Genomic DNA, 19363 nt, shown 5'->3' on the forward strand with positions numbered 1-19363 from the left:
AGTGTCGAAAAATCATCAACGAAAAAAAAAACAACATCAAAAAATATATCTTTATTATAAAAAATGTTAATTGTTGAAAAATAATCATAGCCCTAAATTATTTTTATTTTTTTCAAAAAAATACTAAAAATTGTAGATTGAGTAAAAAAATATCTCTTTTTTATAAAATATTTGTGGTCCTGAAAAGGACCGATTGTTTTGTTGTAAAATTGTTGCTTTTAAAACGTCAAGAATTTAAGCACGTTCTCCACGAATACGTCTGGCCAATTGGATATCCTTAGGCATGATGGTGACACGCTTAGCATGGATGGCGCACAAGTTAGTATCTTCGAAAAGACCAACCAAGTAGGCTTCACTGGCTTCTTGCAAGGCCATAACAGCAGAGCTCTGGAAACGCAAGTCAGTTTTGAAATCTTGAGCGATTTCACGAACCAAACGTTGGAAGGGCAATTTGCGGATCAACAATTCAGTACTCTTCTGGTAACGACGGATTTCACGCAAAGCAACTGTACCAGGACGGAAACGATGAGGCTTCTTAACACCGCCGGTGGCTGGGGCACTCTTACGGGCAGCTTTGGTAGCTAGTTGTTTACGGGGAGCCTTTCCACCGGTCGATTTACGGGCAGTTTGCTTAGTACGAGCCATTTTTCACTTGAATTTTTTTCACTTCACTAGAGATATGCACACAAACACGGTAGACACTGTAATAACGTTGCCATCGCCACGAAAACGAGTATTTATAGAAAATTGTGCTGTTAGCATCAACTTTCGGGGTTGATATGTTAGTGAATTCTTACCTATCCGTATACCAAATGTACACGCACACACAAAAGAGAACATACAATACTAACGGCAAATGTACACACACACATATAACTGTACATACTTTACTTGTGTGTTCAATAGTTGGAGAGAGCCTCAAATTTTGTATAAATACGAGCGGAATCGCCCGAAAAAAACATTCTGCTTTGAGCTCTTGGAGTGTGCGGACCACCAGTGCTAGTGATTAAAAAGTGAAAAGTGAAAATAAAAAATAAAGTGAACTTGGAGTGTTTCAAACTTTAGAGATAAAAGCTCCAAGTTATAAAGTGAATTCCCGTCGGCATTTTTAAAATTTGTGTTTTGCCGTCGGGAAATTGTCAAGTGTGTTCCGTCGGCAAATTGCAAATAATTTTGCCGTCGGCACTTGGCCCACATAAGGGTGTGTTCGGACACCATGGAGGTGCCCGATGGTAATGCCGTGCCGGGACCCTCGGTCGGTAATGCAGTACCGCATGTCGGTAATGCAGTGCCAATGACCGTGGGTGTCGGTAATGCAGTACCGGTCGGTAGTGCAGTACCTTATGGTAATGCAGTGCCGGTCGGTAATGCAGTTCATCTCGCCGGCCGAACTGTCGATAATGCAGTTTCGGTCGGTAACACCGTCAATCTCGCCGGCCGCAATTTTCCAACGGTCGGTAATGCAGTGCCCCCACAACTCGCCACTGCTGTACCCATGGGCAAAGCCGCGCCCCTTGTCTGTGCTTCGGCGGCAATAGGAGAGACCACAGACGACTCCACCACTGATGGCGCCGTTGTTGAAAAGCAACGGAAACGCAAAAAGAAACGTGGCTCTATTGAGGGTGATTCTCCTTATGAATCACTAAAACTGGAGGCGAAAGTCAACCAGTTGGAAGCATTGTTGTCCAACATTATGGAGGACAACAAAGCCTTATCGGCCGAGTTGGCAGCCGTTAAGGCCAGGCAAGAGGAGACCGCCAGGCAGCTCAATGCTGAATTCCTGAAGGTCAACAGCTGCAAGAGAATTATTGCAGCTTACGAGAAGAAATTCTCCGTAAATGCTTGTGAGATTTTGGTGAACTCACAAAGCAAATTGGATTCTACCGCTATGGAGGTAGAACTGCCCACACCGCCAGTGGCGCAGTCTGTGTGCACACCGCCAGTGGCACAGTTATCGATGGAAGCAAGCCGTGCTCCATCACAGGCAGTCAACAAGCCCATCCTGCCTGGGAAGAAGGATGTCAAGGTCGTAGGAAAAACGACCAAAGCAGCCAAACGGAAGGTGAAAGTGGTGCAAATAACCAACAGCACCAAAGAAGAGCCAGCAGCAGCAACCGCAGCAGCAGCAGCAGCAACCACGTCAGCAGCAGCAGCCGCCAAACCTCGAAAGGATGCTACACCAGGCAAGTCAGGTAAGTCGATACCAGCTATATCGACATTTGACGTTAATGTTAAGGGCATTACTGACGCTTTAATTAGCTTGTTGGGACATGACAAATTTACCATTAAATTGGTAAATAGGAAAATAAGCGCCTTTCACCTAACATCATTGGAAGACCATGAGAAGGTAAAGGCTTACTTTGCTAAAGAGGGTATACACTACTATACCCATGCACCTAAAGGCCAAAAACCGTACTCCGTCATTTTGGAGGGCCTTTCGGACTCGTATGACACCAATCATGTCGAAACAGGTCTCAAAGCTTTGAACCTAAATATCGACATAAAGCGTGTCACAAAACTAGGAGGCGCTAAATTTCTGATCCATTTGGGCAAGGGATCAGATATTGAACGTATTTACAAAATACGTCGCCTTTTTACTAGTGATGTCCACTTTAGAAAGGACAAAAAGAAAGGTCTAACGCAATGTCACAATTGCCAAAGACACTTTCATGTGTCGGTTAATTGTGGCTTGCCATATTGCTGCGTAAAGTGCGCAGGAGACCATGGCCCAGGGAAGTGCAAAATTCCCAAGGGCGTAAATAAACCAACTCTCGTTCCTGTGACTGACCCCATCACAGGAAAGGTTACAATGCAGCCGAACTACGTGTTCAAATGCATCAACTGTAACCGTGTTGGTCACGCCGCAAATGCGCGCGATTGTCCAACTCGCCTAAAGCTATTGGCTAAAATAGCTGAAGGTCAGGCTGTTAAAACGGCAAAAACTGCGGCTAAGGGTTTCCCTATTAACAGCGGAAAGATACAACCTTCTGTATCATTCGCCGCTGTTACTTCGGCAAAGATGCCAGCCGCCAATATGACTTTGGGCCAACAACCTAAAGCCAATACACCTTTGGGACAACAACCCAAAGCAAATATTGTTTTGGGCCAACAACCCAAAACCAATGTTGCTTTGGGGCAACAACAGTCCTTAGGACAAGTAGTCAGCGGGTTTACTCTGTTTGACGAAATTTGCAACGAAATCTTTGGCAAGGATTTCTTGACGTCAGTCATGCAAGTTCGTCAGTTCTCAGAGGAACTAAAAAGTCAGGATAAGGCGAGCCAGGCTAAAGCCATGGCCTCCTTAGTAGGTATGTTAGGTATAAATGGTTAGGTCAACTACATTTATATTTGCCAACATCAACTCCGTAATATCGAGGCACAAGAGGCACTACCTCCGGTTATTCCTCGATGAGCATCGGCCGGAGGTCATGATGTTGGCTGAACATAAACTATCTCAAAACCACAGATTTGAGATAGGCGGGTACGTTAGTTACTTACAATATAGGAAAGAGCATAGGGGTGGGGGCACTGCTATATTAGTAAGGGATAACGTAAAATGTAGTCGAGTACCACTTGATTTGGGTCCCATCGAGTGTACTTGTATTAAGATATCTAGGGCCGGCGGGTCACCACTGTACGCAGTGGCTATGTACTGCAGGCCATCCGATAACTTTGACATTAATAGCTTAGAACCTCTTAGGGACTTAGCTACATCTGGGGAGGTTATTATAGGGGCGGACCTTAATGCTAGACATACTAGCTGGGGGAATGTTTCAACTTGTCACAGAGGGAGGATAGTTTAGATTTTTTAATTAGCTGTCCAGATCTAAATATTATACCCACAGATGGGCCAACCAGAGTCACTATAGGTTCACAAACCTTTATTGACATTTGCTTGGCTACATCTGGTATACATATAGATGATAATGATGGGCGAGGAATTACAACCGTAGATTGTAATTCTGACCATAGAGCCCTGAAAATGACGGTTTACGGGACGAACCGGAACGTAGACCAAGACGGACTTTCTTCGATTATAGAAGAATGGACAGAAGACAATTTAACAGGATTTTGGCAGAAGAGCTTCCCAACTGCCAACTTCCTATAGATCGGAATGTTACTCATTCGGAAATCGATGCTTGCATCGATGCCACGAGCGAGGTTTTCCGAAACGCCATGGAGTCCAGTATTCCTAGAATTTATTCTGGGAATAGAGGACCCCGTAGACTTTCGCCAGATATACTAGACCTAATCAGGCAGAAGAAAGTTCTACGGAGAAGATTACATCGTACAAGAAACCCTGAAAGGTATTCAACTCTCAGGGCGGAAATTCGCAACGCCGATAGAATTATCCAAGGCGCGATTGCGGAATACGAGTCAGTTCAATGGGTACGATACCTCAGCGAAATCCAGGTGAACGATCGTATGTACGGTAGGGTTAAGGCTGCAGCGGGTATTAGTCGCTATGCCAAAATCCCAGACCTCATCGGCAACGATGGGGTCTCGGCAGTCGTGTCTAGCCAAAAGGCTGACATGTTAGCAGACGTCGTCCAAGGACACTCTGATGCCGACGATACTTCTTCTTTCAGTAATACTGTTAGAAATGAAATATCAATGTATAATGATACGTCCCCTTTGGTGACATTTGCAGATCACCTAACTGCAGATGGATCCACAATAAGCGAGGACAATATATGGCGACAACATAAATTCCTCAAAGCACCAAATATTGGGGCAGGGTTAAAAAGAAGATCAAATCGAAAATCCGCAGGGCCGGATGGAATCCCTGACATCGTGTTAAGGAGGACCGATAGCACTGCTTGGAAACATATTTCGATAATCTTTAATCATTGCATAAACTTGGGCTATTTTCCGGTTTCATGGAAAAGGGCGATAACAATACCCATCCTGAAACCTGGTAAGGACCCAACACATTGCAATAACTATAGACCAATTAGCTTACTCCCAGCTCTTGGGAAGCTTTTTGAATATTTTATACTTTCGGAGATTAAAGAAATCCTGGAAGATAAAGAAATTATACCTGACAGCCAATTTGGCTTCAGGCGTGGCCATTCAACATCACAAGCCCTCATGGTCTTAGGGGCCTTTGTGACTAAGGCACTAAATAACCGGCAGATCACAATCGCGGTTAGTTTAGATTTTGCCAAAGCATTTGATAATGTTTGGCAAAACGCCATCATATATAAATGAGAAGGCTAGGCTTCGATTTTAATATATGTAGACTAGTGACTAGTTTCCTAGCAAATCGTAGTTTTAGAGTTAAAGTTGATGAGGACCTTTCTTCAGAAAGGGCTGTAAATGCCGGGGTACCACAAGGGTCTCTCCTTGGCCCTGTCCTTTTCAACATTTTTACTAGTGATGTACCGCATGCGCCCGAAGGGCATTTGCTCCTGGCATATGCAGATGATATCTTCATCGCTGCGGCCGGAGCACATGCGGGGAACACTAACTCACGTTTAAACGCATATTTGGAGCAGCTCTCCGAATATTTCCATACTTGGAAAATGCGCTTAAACGTAGACAAATGTGAAGCGATTACCTTCAAGGGCAAGAAAAAATACTTATACCGCAGCGCCAGGCAGTATGAGCCAAATCTGCGATTGGAGGGCAACAAATTCGCAATTCAGACCAGATCAAATATCTGGGCGTTATTTTGCATAGCAACTTTGAGTTTGTTAGGCATATTGACTACATTCTTAGAAAAGTCAAGGGTATATATTGGGCCTACCAGCGTGCTATAAATGCTACTGGAGGGCTTACTGTTAAGGTTAGATTACTTATCTACAAACAGATAATAAGGCCTCTGATTGCATATGCCTTTCCTATTTGGTTTGGAATATCTTCCAGCCAAATGGAAAGACTTCGCATATGGGAGAGGCGAATTTTAAGGTCCTGTTTAGGCTTAAGACGAACCCAGGGTGAAGATGGAACCTGGCGTTTACCTCCCAACAGGATAATTTACGAAACGATCGACTTTAGTCGTATAGATAAATTTCTTATGGCTAGCGCTCTAAAGTGCCTAGACAGAGCCGAATCAGTCGATAACAGATTAGTAAGAGAAAGCCTTGAACATGAAACAAACATGGACAGGCTAGCTCGGGCCAATTATAGGCCACCGAGCAGTTTATTAACGATGAATGAAGAGGGTCTTCTCTACAGAGAAGACCAACTCCTCTTCTATCATCGTAGGTTTGGGACGCTCGCGTTAGAAAACCCCGTCTACAAGGTATCGCAGTAGCCGGTGTAGCACCCTTTGTAAATAATGTAAATAGTAGATTAAGTAGGTTAAGTAGAATTAACATTAGATAATAAGTAGTTTTAATAATAGATTTAATTAGCTTTAAGAAATTAAAATTAAAAGTTAGGGACTCCAGTTTTTTATACATCATTTTTTTAGGAGATCATTATAATTATAAGCATAATTATAAGTATAATTGTATTAGAATCGTATAGAGAAAGGCTACAGCTTCACTGTAGCCTAAGATAAGTATTATATAGGTAAACTTAGAAAAATAAGATTTATGTTAAGTATAGATTAAGGAACTATTGTTAGCCGTAAGGTATTCAAAGATTGTTTAATGATATAGATGAAATAAATTAAACTGAAACTGAAACCGAAAAAAACATTAGTGCTCAAACTGTTCGTGAAGTGATAAGTGAAATAAACTAAAGTGAAAAAATGACTGGTCGTGGTAAAGGTGGTAAAGGCTTGGGAAAAGGTGGCGCTAAACGTCACAGGAAAGTGCTCCGTGATAACATCCAAGGTATTACCAAGCCAGCTATTAGACGTTTGGCTCGTCGTGGCGGTGTAAAACGTATCTCTGGCCTGATTTACGAAGAAACTCGTGGTGTTCTGAAGGTGTTTTTGGAAAACGTTATTCGTGATGCTGTCACCTACACCGAACATGCTAAGCGTAAAACCGTCACCGCTATGGATGTCGTATATGCTTTGAAGAGACAAGGCCGTACCTTGTACGGTTTCGGCGGTTAAACAAATTCTTGACGCAATTTGGAGAAATATTTTTTACAACAAAACAATCGGTCCTTTTCAGGACCACAAAATATATCAAAAAGAGATACTTTCTTGTTGAAAACTATTTTTTTTAAAATTAAAATAAATAAAAAATAAACACTTACCTTAGGAAATATAGGGATTTTATGTCAAAATTTCTAATAATTTTCTTTTTCAGCTTTCTCGTATTTTTTTCTCACAAGTCGTGAAAAATCAAATAAAAAAAATATAAATACTTACTCGTTTCTATTTTCTCCAGAATATTTTCACCGAAAGCCTTCTTTTACCGATGTCTCTTATTTTATTCCCGATCATAAACATGCCGTCGGCAACTCACATCGCTAAACACATTTACTTCTTCTTCTTCTTCCTCTTCGTATAATATGAGTATAACATAGCGTCGCTTTATGTATGTATTGGTATTATTTAGTCGATATTACTAAAGAACGACCATGCTGTGGTAGCAAAGTAATTTCATTTTGACTTTTTTTTTAAACATTGTTGAATGTTTTCTCAAAATTTAATTTGAAATTGTTGAAAATATTTATTAAATAGATCGTTGATTTATTTTATTTCGAAAAATTTCATTAAAATTTGTAAATTTTTCACTAATCATTTCCTTTAAAATTTTACCGAAAATTAAAATCATTGAATTTTATTTAAAAGTTCTTCATTAAATGAATTTTATTTTATTTATGTTAAATTTTCTTATTTAATTTTCAATTAATTTAATTTTTCATTACATTATTTTTTAAAAATCACATTTTCGTTTTATTTAAAATTATTATTATTATTAATTTAAAATTATTTAATTTATTTCCTTTTCATCAATTTAAAAATTTTTGATTTCATTTAAAGTATCTTTTATTTTCATAAAATGTGTTTATTATTCCAAATTTCTTTAAATTATTTTCAAATATTTTCATTTAAATTTCTTTGAAATTTCATTAATATTTGCCTTTATTTTCTGAAATTTTCTTATTTTAATTTAATTTAATTATTTTCGTTAATTTTCATTTCATTATTTTACTTTTATTCTATTTTTTGTGTTTAAAATTTTCCATAGCACCACAATGCGCTTTTATTTTCATGTATGTGTCCATTTATTTCCACCAAAACACTACTTTGCCGCCAAAATTCCCTTGCAAATCATCTACTTTATGCCTTCCCCAAAGAATGCGCCGGGGTACGATTTTTTCACATAAAATTACTGCGAAGCCACCACCAACTGCCACATGCTTCTTCTTCCTCATAGTATACATACTCATTTGGTGACGCCACGATCTCTCCTCTCTCGCTCGCTCTATTCCTGAAATCATAAGAGACAACAACAACGACGACAACACAAATATCCAACTGACAACGAAAAACAGTTATTCTGCCAACGTCTCATACAAAATTATTGAGAATTTTTATTTTTTTCATACAAATGTAGCTTGACGCAATTTTCTTTCTCTTTTCAAATATTTTTTGTCGTCCTGAAAAGGACGGATTGGTTGATTTTTCTATGGAATTTATACGATGGTCTGTATTCTTCTTCTTTTTTCATTCCATAATACCTTTCGAAATAATTTAGGCTTTCTTTTCGGTCTTCTTGGGCAAGAGAACAGCTTGGATGTTTGGCAATACACCACCTTGGGCAATGGTAACGCCAGACAGCAATTTGTTCAATTCTTCGTCGTTACGGATGGCCAATTGCAAGTGACGGGGAATGATACGAGTCTTCTTGTTGTCACGGGCAGCATTGCCAGCCAATTCCAAGACTTCAGCAGCCAAATATTCCATGACAGCGGCTAAATAGACGGGAGCACCGGCACCAACACGCTCAGCATAGTTGCCTTTGCGCAACAGACGATGGATACGACCGACGGGGAATTGAAGACCAGCACGATTGGAACGGGACTTTGCCTTTCCCTTAACTTTGCCACCTTTACCACGACCAGACATTTTCACTTTATTTTAGTTTTGAACACTTCACTTAAGCACTGAAAAACACAAATGATAAAAATTTTCGGGCCGAAACGTGCTATTTATACTTTTCTCACACACACATTTCTTCAATAATGGGGTGGTTTGCCTTGTGTGTGCCTGCTAGCTGTGACTACCTGAAATTCTTGTCGACTACAATCTACAAATTCTGTATAGCTGGCCGTTTTGGTTATCATTTGTGAACAGTGTTAAAAGTGTTTGTGTGATTCAAAAAAAAATAATAAGTGAAAATGCCTCCTAAAACCAGTGGTAAAGCAGCAAAGAAGGCCGGCAAAGCCCAAAAGAACATTACCAAGGGCGATAAGTCGAAGAGACGTACCAAGCGTAAGGAGAGTTACGCTATCTACATTTACAAAGTGTTGAAGCAAGTCCATCCCGACACCGGTATCTCCTCCAAGGCCATGAGCATCATGAACAGTTTCGTCAACGATATCTTCGAACGTATTGCCGCCGAAGCCTCTCGTTTGGCCCACTACAACAAGCGCTCGACCATCACCAGTCGGGAAATCCAGACCGCCGTCCGTCTATTGTTGCCCGGTGAATTGGCTAAGCACGCCGTCAGTGAAGGTACCAAGGCTGTTACTAAATACACCAGCTCCAAGTAAATGTCTTGATATTTTTCATTTTGCGTCGAAATACTACCTTAAAAGGCCCTTTTCAGGGCCACAAAAAACATTTCAAAAGAGATCATATTTTGTTGAAGCTACAATTTATCATTATTTAGTAATAAACGAATAAAATTCCATAGGAAATATATTTTTCTCTATACAATGATTTTTCCATGCATTTAGCTAACTCGCATATGTGCCTATGTTTAGCCATTGCTTGTGCGATATGCTATAACAGCCATCGTCGTCGTGCATGTGTGCGTGTGTTAGTGGTGATTTGCCTTGCCGTCGTTGATCAACATCGAATGGGCATCATGTATGTGTGAGCATTTTGATACAGCACAACGGCAAAGCAACGAAATATAAGGCTGAGGCAGAAATTTTCAAAGGAAAAAATGTATTGATGGAAAATGTAAATATTTTGCCAAAATGTCATTTTTGGATGAAATTCGTGAAATTTAACAGAGAATATGAAAATATCAAATTTTTCAAAATTAAGTAGAAATTATAAAAATGACCAAATTATGGGGATTTTCGAGAATTATGACCTGTGGGTAATTAGGAAAAATTTTAAATATTTTATTATCTTTTATGACCTGGGTTAAAAATAATCCAGTGGCGTCCACGATTATATTGGCTCAATAAAATTACCTAATAAGAACAGTAATTAGCGAAAGTAATTTTTTTCCCAAAATGAAACACGTGTACAAATTTACTTATTTATTTAGGTTACAAATATATACGATAACTGTTGAAAATAAATATTTTTCTCTTTTTTAATTTAATTTGTAGCCCTGAAAAGGGCTGTTAGATAGTATGTTTTCGAATATCGAAAATATTGTGGAAAAAGTAATCTTTCTGGGAAAAATTACTTCTTGGCGGCGGTTTTCTTAGCAGCTGGCTTCTTTGCTGCTGCGGCTTTTTTGGGCTTAGCAGCTGCAGTTTTTGCCTTGGGTGCCTTTGGTTTAGTGGCAGATGCTTTGGCGGCGGTCTTTGCTGGTTTAGCTTTAACTGTACCGGTTTTCTTGGCAGCCTTTGCCTTTGTTTTGTCGGCCTTCTTCTTTTCAGCGGTCTTCTTGGCGGCAGAGGGTTTTTTGGCAGCTGCCTTCTTCTCACCAGCGGCCTTTTTAGGGGCGGCAGCCTTCTTCTTTTTATCACCAGCGGCTGGGGCCTTCTTCTTCTTTTCAGCAGTCTTGGCTTTGGGTTCCTTAGAGGCCGAAGCAGACAATTTGAATGAACCAGAAGCACCCTTACCTTTAGTTTGGATCAATTTTCCACTGGCAACGGCACCTTTCAAGTACTTCTTGATGAAGGGGGCCAATTTTTGGGCATCTACTTTGTAGGTGCTGGCCAAGTATTTCTTGATGGCGGGCAATGATGAACCTCCACGTTCCTTCAGGGTCTTGATGGCGGCATCAACCATTTGCTGGGTTGGAGGGTGGGTAGGGGCAGCTGATGGCTTCTTTGCTTTGGCAGCGGCTTTTTTTGGTGCCTTTTTCTCAACAGCGGCAACTGGGGAGGCGGTGGCTTCAACAACGGCGGCGTCAGACATGGTTATTCACTGTTTGGTTTATATTTCACTGTTAACACAAATACACTCACAAATTTATGTGTACTATTATTTTTGTTAGCGGCGAGCTAAAGTGTAGGTACATCGAAAAGATGAGATGTGCATAGTAGTCAATTGGTAAATTTTTCGAAAGATTGTGTGGAAGCGTGTTTAATTTTTTACAAAAGTTTTCGGAGAAATTAAATTTTCCTGAAGAAGCTTTGATAATTTTCACTAAAAATGTTTTATACCTTTAAAGTATAGATTTCAGGCTATGTTTTAAAGAAAGTTTGGTGTAATTATCACTTGCCGTTTGTGAATTATAAACGTTTAACTTGGCAGATTATAAAAATGTAATCACAAATTTCCAACTAAAATTTAAAAAAATCAAATTTTTTATGAAAATTTAATTGAAAATTCTTTTTGAAAATGTAGCCTGATATGTTTACTTTAGGATCAAAGAAAAATATCGATGAAATTTCATATTTTACTATGTGAAAAAATTGAAATTATTATGTGGTCTATGACAGCAGAAATCCTCTTGTTGGCATAATTTCAATGAAGAAAAGTTTTTCTTGAAATAAATTTGAAAGCTCAAATCTTAATAAGTTTTATAAAAATTTCTTAAAAAACATTTCAGAATTTGTATATTTACATCAAAATATAACATTATTCACAAAAAGTCATAATTTACGGGGAAAAGTTACAAAATCCCCAGAATACTTCATACTACCAATGTACAGGCATTCAGTGACAAACGGTTATGTATTTTCATTTTGCAATATTTTTTATGAAATTTAACATAATTTGTTCTAAAATTTATTAAAAATAGTATTAGAAGCCATTTTCTACGTCATTTTGTCAAATTTTTGATAATTTTATGAAAAAATATTCCCAAAAAGAAATTCCTCTTTACAGGCAAATATCACCTAGAACACTTGGAAATGACATGAAATTAATTGCGTTTTACAAAAATGATTTTCGATCAACTTCAAAGGTAGATATTATTGGAATTCCTTTTTATAATACTTTTAATTATATTTTACATCAAAATTATCAACAAATCAATTATTTTCTTCTTCAATTTTTGAAAATAATAAATTATTACCAATTTCTTCAAATACATCGGGCAAAAATAATTTTGTAAATCCATACGGAGAAAATTCATAAACAAATCTCTTAAAATGCGTTTAAAACATTTAAAAATGTTGCTGAAAAGGAATAAAACATATTTCATACATCATTCCTGAAAAAAATTAAATACGTGGGGCACATTTTAGCTGGAAATTTTTAAAATGCACATGAAATAATTCTTAGAAATTAAAGGCAGAGAATTTTTCCCGTTAAATTGAATAGTCCACAACAGAAAAAAATGATCGAAGGGGAATAAAATGAGAGAAATAGACAAATGTCGCGCCAAAAATCATAAAGAGAGCAATTTTTTGTTTAACGGGAAAAGGAAAAAAACAAAATGGACAAAAAAAATCCCGTTAGCAAAATGTATGTGGTGGTTGTTTTTATGAGTCATTGCATTTTTTTTCGAAGAGGGAGTACAAAAATGATAATAATTTTGCAAATTAAAGGAAAATATCAAAATGGATAATTCAAAAAATTCAAATAAAATTCAAAAAATAAAATATTCGATCAAAATAAAATAAAAAAATTAAATAAAAAAATAAAGTGTCGAAAAATCATCAACGAAAAAAAAAAAACAACATCAAAAAATATATCTTTATTATAAAAAATGTTAATTGTTGAAAAATAATCATAGCCCTAAATTATTTTTATTTATTTCAAAAAAATACTAAAAATTGTAGATTGAGTAAAAATATCTCTTTTTTGTAAAATATTTGTGGTCCTGAAAAGGACCGATTGTTTTGTTGTAAAATTGTTGCTTTTAAAACGTCAAGAATTTAAGCACGTTCTCCACGAATACGTCTGGCCAATTGGATATCCTTAGGCATGATGGTGACACGCTTAGCATGGATGGCGCACAAGTTAGTATCTTCGAAAAGACCAACCAAGTAGGCTTCACTGGCTTCTTGCAAGGCCATAACAGCAGAGCTCTGGAAACGCAAGTCAGTTTTGAAATCTTGAGCGATTTCACGAACCAAACGTTGGAAGGGCAATTTGCGGATCAACAATTCAGTACTCTTCTGGTAACGACGGATTTCACGCAAAGCAACTGTACCAGGACGGAAACGATGAGGCTTCTTAACACCGCCGGTGGCTGGGGCACTCTTACGGGCAGCTTTGGTAGCTAGTTGTTTACGGGGAGCCTTTCCACCGGTCGATTTACGGGCAGTTTGCTTAGTACGAGCCATTTTTCACTTGAATTTTTTTCACTTCACTAGAGATATGCACACAAACACGGTTTACACTGTAATAACGTTGCCATCGCCAAGAAAACGAGTATTTATAGAAAATTGTGCTCTTAGCATCAACTTTCGGGGTTGATATGTTAGTGAATTCTTACCTATCGGTATACCAAATGTACACGCACACACAAAAGAGAACATACAATACTAACGGCAAATGTACACACACACATATAACTGTACATACTTTACTTGTGCGTTAAATGGTTGGAGAGAGCCTCAAATTTTGTATAAATACGAGCGGAATCGCCGGAAAAAAAAAAACATTAGTGATTGTGCTTTCGTGAAGTGAACATATAACAGTGAAGTGAAATAATAAGTGCCTAAAAGTGAAGATACTCATTGAACTTAGAAAAATATAGAAACTGTGCCATAATTCTTGTGTTGTGTGCCTTGAATATAAACAGAAGAAATTTAAAGAGATAAAATTTTGTTTTAAACTTGGGCAAGGCATTTTTGCCAAGGTCCCTGAAAACAAAGAAGGCAAAAAAGGCTGAAAAATGGAAAAATCTGAAAACAATACTGACAATGGTAGCACTACTACTACCGAAGATATGATAAGTGAAACCGGTAAAAAGAAACATAGAACCAAAAGAAAAAAGGACAAAAATGGTATTAGTGATAGTGACACGGAAGCACAATACGAAATTATAAAACTCAAAGCATTCATTGACGAAATAATGAAAGATCGCGAAAGGTGTTACGCCCGCATTAATGAACTAGAAAAAACTCTAAAAGCAATGAAAGAAAATTGCCAACAACAAAAAGAAAATAACCAAAAAGATGAAAGCAAGTTGATAACAGTGAAATCAACAAAAGAAATAAATGAAAATAAGAACAATCAAAAACAAGAAACAAAATATAATAACGATGAAAATAAACAAATCAAAGGAAATAATCAACAATTAAATAAAACAACACCTAACAACAACAACGTATCAACACATAACAACGAAATGGACACTGATGACTGGATTGCAGAAGTAAGCCGTGAGGAAACCGCAACAACCCCTGGAACTCAACTAAATCCTAATCTGGAAAACATCAACACCCAGCTGAACAAAAATATCAACAAAGCTAATACAGGTAAGGCCAGCCCACCTATTATTAAAATATCAAAAACTAATATTAGGGAATTAGCACTAAATCTCAAAAAAACTCTAAAAAATGACCATTTCACTATAAATACCTTACAAAAGAAAATGATTGAACTTAAAGTAACTAAAATAGAGGATTTTTATACTGCAAAGGAATTTCTTGATAAAGAGAAGATACCGTACTTCACGTACACACCTAAAGATTTAAAACCAAGAACATTAATATTAAAAGGTATATCTGAAAACTGGGAAAAGGAAGATATAGAAGGATTCATATTTGACAAAAAACTCAATATTGATATAAAATCAATAATTAAATTAAATGGTGATCGATGGCTTGTGCAAGTAGATAATTCTACGGACTTGGCAGTGTTTAAAAAACTTCAATATTTTCTGTACCAAAACATTACAATTGAAAAATATAAAAAGAGGGTCTTATTCAGTGCCGTAATTGCCAGGGACATGGACATATTTCTACGAATTGTAGAATGCCGTACAGGTGTGTCAAATGTCCTGGTAATCACGGACCAGGGGAATGTCCAATTCCCCCAAAAGAACTCAATAACAAGGAACAAATAAATGTTGACCCAGTAACAGGGGAAATTTCAAAAACATATGGCATTCCTGTGTACTGCTGCAATTGCAAACAGACAGGACATGTTGCAAGCTCAAAAGTATGCCCTGTAAAAATAAGGCTATTAGAAAAGTTAAAAGAGAGAAAAATGTTTAAAAGTCAACCAACAATAAATCAACAGGCAAGTGTGAAAATAACTTCACCAAAAGTAAGTAAAGATTTATTGTATTCCAGCATTGCAAAGACGGGTACAAGCGTGCCTAAAAACACACCACCACAGAATACAAAATCGGACGAATTTATGCAAATATTTGATTCAGACTGCAAAAGGCTACTTGGTAAAGACTTCTTTACCTGCCTTCAAAAGATAGGTTCGCATGTAGAACACTATAAAAAATTAAATACGGACGAAGAAAGGACAAGATCTCTTTACCAACTGTTTACAAGCCTTAAATTAGATGACTAATCTAAAAATAATTTTTGTAAATGTAAATGGAATAGTGTCTAGGATAAAAAGACACTATTTAAATATTTTTGTACTAAGACATAAACCAGACATTCTTATGCTGGCTGAACATGGCCTCCAAGCCAAACATAAATTAAACATTAATGGCTACAATATATTTAGACAACATAAAGTAGGCAGTACCAAGGGTGGGACAGCTATTTGTATCAAAAATAAACTAAAATGTGAAAGAATTTCTATAAACTTCACTAATATGGAGGGCACTGTGGTCAAGGTAAGGGACATAAATGGAAGAAATATTATCTTCATGTCTCTTTACCAACGGCCTCGAGGATTAAACTTATTGGACTTAGAAACCATTAGCGGAGTAATAGCCGCAAATGAAGCAGTTATTGGGGGAGACCTAAACGCAAAACATATAGAATGGGGTGGGAATGAAACTAATGCTTGTGGTAGATTATTAAGGGAATGGCTAGAAAATCATCCAACCTTAAGTATTAGAGCAACAAATGAACCAACCAGAATATGTGAGACTACGCAATCATACATAGATATATTTATGGCAACACCAGGGCTATGGATTCAGGATAGACCAATAACTTTGGACTTCGAGTCTGACCACAGAGCCATAATGTTACAATTATCGGCAGTAATAGAAAATCAACAGATAAACAAAATTTTTGATTACAATAGCCTAAATAAAAGACTATTTAACAACACACTAACTAGGCAGCTACAAAACTTAACACTCCCTATTGATATGAATATTAATAAAGAGCAAATAGACACAGCATTAGAAACATTGACAGATGCAATAAATACAGCAATGGAAACGGCTATGACTCAATTTGTCCCAACTGGAGACACCTTATCAAAACTTCCGCAGGATATTTTGCATTTAATTGCCCAAAAAAAGACAACTCGAAGGAGACTTCACAGAATAGTTGACCCACAGGAAGCAATAACGCTGAAAGCAGTTATTAAGAACATGAGCCAATTGATTGGACAAAAAATAAAGCTATTTGAGCAACAAAAATTAGTTGAAAAACTAGAAAAAATAAAGCCGAATAAAGATATGTTCAAACAAATAAAAGGGCTAAGTGGGAAACTACATACAAATAAAGTAGACTACCTAGATGAAGATGGAAGACAAATGACTTCAGAGACGGACAAGGCTAATGTCATGGCAAAATCATTTGCTAATATCCAAAGCTCTAATTCATGTAATATAATTACTCCAGATTTAATTGTTTCAAATGAGCCCATGACGCAGTTTGGAATAAATTATCTGGCAGATGGAAGAAATCTGAATTCCAACAATAGTCTACCTATAAGACTCACTAACTCAAATGAAATAGGGAATATTTTAAAATACATGAATAATAAAAAGTCAACAGGAGACGACAAGATCCCAAATTACATTTTAAGAAAGCTGGACCATAGGACTTGTGCGATAATAGCCATATTGTTTAACCAATGCCTAAACATTGGCTATTACCCAAAGAAATGGAAAACTTCAAAAGTTATTCCTATCCTAAAACCAGGAAAAGATCCCACAAAAGCCTCAAATTATAGACCAATTTCGCTATTATCCTGTTTAGGTAAATTATTCGAAATAATAATTTTGGACAGATTAAATGAACATATTATGAATGATAATATTCTGAAAGCCAATCAATTTGGCTTTCGAAAGCAACTTGCAACCACACATGCACTCTTATCCCTTAACGATAAAATTATAAACGGGTTAAACAGCAGAAGTGCAACTATTGCAGTTAGCTTAGATTTTAATAAGGCATTTGACACGGTATCCAGAGAGGGCATAACCAACAAAATGCAAAATACGTATAAATTCTGCCCATTACTTACAAGAATTATCCATGACTACCTACAAGATAGACAATTTTATGTATGTTTTGAGGGAGCAAAATCTCAAACTCAATCTGTGAGAAGTGGAGTTCCTCAGGGTTCGGTACTGGGACCAGTCCTCTATAATCTATACTTGGCTGATATTCCACAACCCCCGAATGATATGCTGCTATTAATATACGCAGATGATATATTGATAGCAGCAACTCATGCTAGAGCTAAAATAGCCAATAACAAAATAAATCAATATCTTGAAGTACTAAAGCAATACTTTGATAAATGGAATTTATTAATTAATACTGAGAAAAGTATGGCAATAATATTTAAAGGAAAATGCTGTAATCTCTATAAAAATGCCAGGAGCTACATACCAAAAATAAACATAGGAGGCGTGATATTGTCCAATACTGAAAAATTAAAGTATCTGGGGGTAATATTTGAACAAGATATGAGTTACATCAGGCATGTGGACTTAGTAATTAAAAAGGGAAGGATGGCTTATCAAGGCTATCAATGGCTATTTGGCAAAAAAAGAGGATTAAGTACCAAAATTAAACTACTAATGTATAAACAATTAGTTAGACCAACAATGAGTTACGCCTTCCCTGTGTGGGCATTTATATCCTCTCATCAAATGGAGAGGATTAGAATTTTTGAAAGGAAAATATTAGTACACTGTCTTGGTCTGGGCAGACAGCTCACAGAGCAGGGATATTACAAAAGCCCATCAATTAAAAAAATTTATAAATTAAGCAAAATGGATAGATTCGATAGGTTCACTGTAAAAATGGCCATAGAATTTCTACAAAAATGCACAAGCCACAGCAATCATTTAGTAAAAAATTTAATAATAAGTAACGAAGATTTTATAAGACTTAAAGCATCAAATAAATACCTCCCAGCTCTGAGCTTATTACATTTGCATAACTCTGGTGGACTATATAATCCAACAGGACAGCTAATGTTCTACCATAGACGACATAAATCATACAATATCAATGATATAGTATATAGTTATGACCAATAAAATAAAAAATATATGTAAATTAATAACTGTACATATTTTATTCTTGTTTTGTTTATTGTTATCTTAGTTTTAAGTATTCGTATAACTTGTGTTTTCCCATTTTCACAAGGAAAATAAATAAAAGACTATAATTAAAAACCTAATATTGAACGGGCTGGCCTTCCACGTAGTTTATTCCATATTATAATTAAAATTAAAAAATCTAGATAAGTGTGAAAACACGTTAGATATAAGATATATAGAAATACGACTAGAATAAGAAATAAATGTAAATGAATTTTTTGGGAAATAAATAAATGCAAAAAAAAAAAAAAAATGCCGAAAAAAACATTAGTGCTCAAACTGTTCGTGAAGTGATAAGTGAAATAAACTAAAGTGAAAAAATGACTGGTCGTGGTAAAGGTGGTAAAGGCTTGGGAAAAGGTGGCGCTAAACGTCACAGGAAAGTGCTCCGTGATAACATCCAAGGTATTACCAAGCCAGCTATTAGACGTTTGGCTCGTCGTGGCGGTGTAAAACGTATCTCTGGCCTGATTTACGAAGAAACTCGTGGTGTTCTGAAGGTGTTTTTGGAAAACGTTATTCGTGATGCTGTCACCTACACCGAACATGCTAAGCGTAAAACCGTCACCGCTATGGATGTCGTATATGCTTTGAAGAGACAAGGCCGTACCTTGTACGGTTTCGGCGGTTAAACAAATTCTTGACGCAATTTGGAGAAATATTTTTTACAACAAAACAATCGGTCCTTTTCAGGACCACAAAATATATCA

The 19363-nt window shown here is 36.9% G+C and overlaps 6 protein-coding genes across 6 annotated transcripts; 3 read left to right on the plus strand and 3 right to left on the minus strand.

The window, feature by feature from the left end:
* Positions 1-157: 157 nt before the first annotated feature.
* Positions 158-688, minus strand: LOC131806239 (histone H3). Its single transcript, XM_059130198.1, has one exon. The coding sequence runs from the start codon at positions 643-645 to the stop codon at positions 235-237; it is 411 nt and encodes a 136-aa protein (XP_058986181.1). The 5' UTR covers positions 646-688; the 3' UTR covers positions 158-234.
* A 5978-nt stretch (positions 689-6666) lies between these two features.
* Positions 6667-7083, plus strand: LOC131806254 (histone H4). The gene has a single exon (XM_059130215.1). It carries the CDS (start codon positions 6701-6703, stop codon positions 7010-7012), a length of 312 nt encoding a protein of 103 aa, XP_058986198.1. The 5' UTR covers positions 6667-6700; the 3' UTR covers positions 7013-7083.
* A 1429-nt stretch (positions 7084-8512) lies between these two features.
* LOC131806242 (histone H2A) lies at positions 8513-9019 on the minus strand. The gene has a single exon (XM_059130201.1). It carries the CDS (start codon positions 8978-8980, stop codon positions 8606-8608), a length of 375 nt encoding a protein of 124 aa, XP_058986184.1. The 5' UTR covers positions 8981-9019; the 3' UTR covers positions 8513-8605.
* A 104-nt stretch (positions 9020-9123) lies between these two features.
* On the plus strand, positions 9124-9666 carry LOC131806253 (histone H2B). The gene has a single exon (XM_059130214.1). It carries the CDS (start codon positions 9253-9255, stop codon positions 9625-9627), a length of 375 nt encoding a protein of 124 aa, XP_058986197.1. The 5' UTR covers positions 9124-9252; the 3' UTR covers positions 9628-9666.
* Positions 9667-10440: 774 nt separating this feature from the next.
* LOC101889323 (histone H1-like) lies at positions 10441-11235 on the minus strand. Its single transcript, XM_020038782.2, has one exon. It carries the CDS (start codon positions 11180-11182, stop codon positions 10499-10501), a length of 684 nt encoding a protein of 227 aa, XP_019894341.2. The 5' UTR covers positions 11183-11235; the 3' UTR covers positions 10441-10498.
* A 7703-nt stretch (positions 11236-18938) lies between these two features.
* Positions 18939-19356, plus strand: LOC131806255 (histone H4). Its single transcript, XM_059130217.1, has one exon. It carries the CDS (start codon positions 18974-18976, stop codon positions 19283-19285), a length of 312 nt encoding a protein of 103 aa, XP_058986200.1. The 5' UTR covers positions 18939-18973; the 3' UTR covers positions 19286-19356.
* Positions 19357-19363: the final 7 nt, after the last annotated feature.

Source organism: Musca domestica, unplaced genomic scaffold (genome assembly GCF_030504385.1).
Source record: "Musca domestica strain aabys unplaced genomic scaffold, Musca_domestica.polishedcontigs.V.1.1 7, whole genome shotgun sequence".
NCBI lineage: Eukaryota > Metazoa > Arthropoda > Insecta > Diptera > Muscidae > Musca > Musca domestica.

What these genes read in the sequence shown, in the direction of transcription:
- LOC131806239 (XM_059130198.1), bottom strand. Translation starts at nt 645, where the DNA reads ATGGCTCGTACTAAGCAAACTGCCCGTAAATCGACCGGTGGAAAGGCT.
- LOC131806254 (XM_059130215.1), top strand. Translation starts at nt 6,701, where the DNA reads ATGACTGGTCGTGGTAAAGGTGGTAAAGGCTTGGGAAAAGGTGGCGCT.
- LOC131806242 (XM_059130201.1), bottom strand. Translation starts at nt 8,980, where the DNA reads ATGTCTGGTCGTGGTAAAGGTGGCAAAGTTAAGGGAAAGGCAAAGTCC.
- LOC131806253 (XM_059130214.1), top strand. Translation starts at nt 9,253, where the DNA reads ATGCCTCCTAAAACCAGTGGTAAAGCAGCAAAGAAGGCCGGCAAAGCC.
- LOC101889323 (XM_020038782.2), bottom strand. Translation starts at nt 11,182, where the DNA reads ATGTCTGACGCCGCCGTTGTTGAAGCCACCGCCTCCCCAGTTGCCGCT.
- LOC131806255 (XM_059130217.1), top strand. Translation starts at nt 18,974, where the DNA reads ATGACTGGTCGTGGTAAAGGTGGTAAAGGCTTGGGAAAAGGTGGCGCT.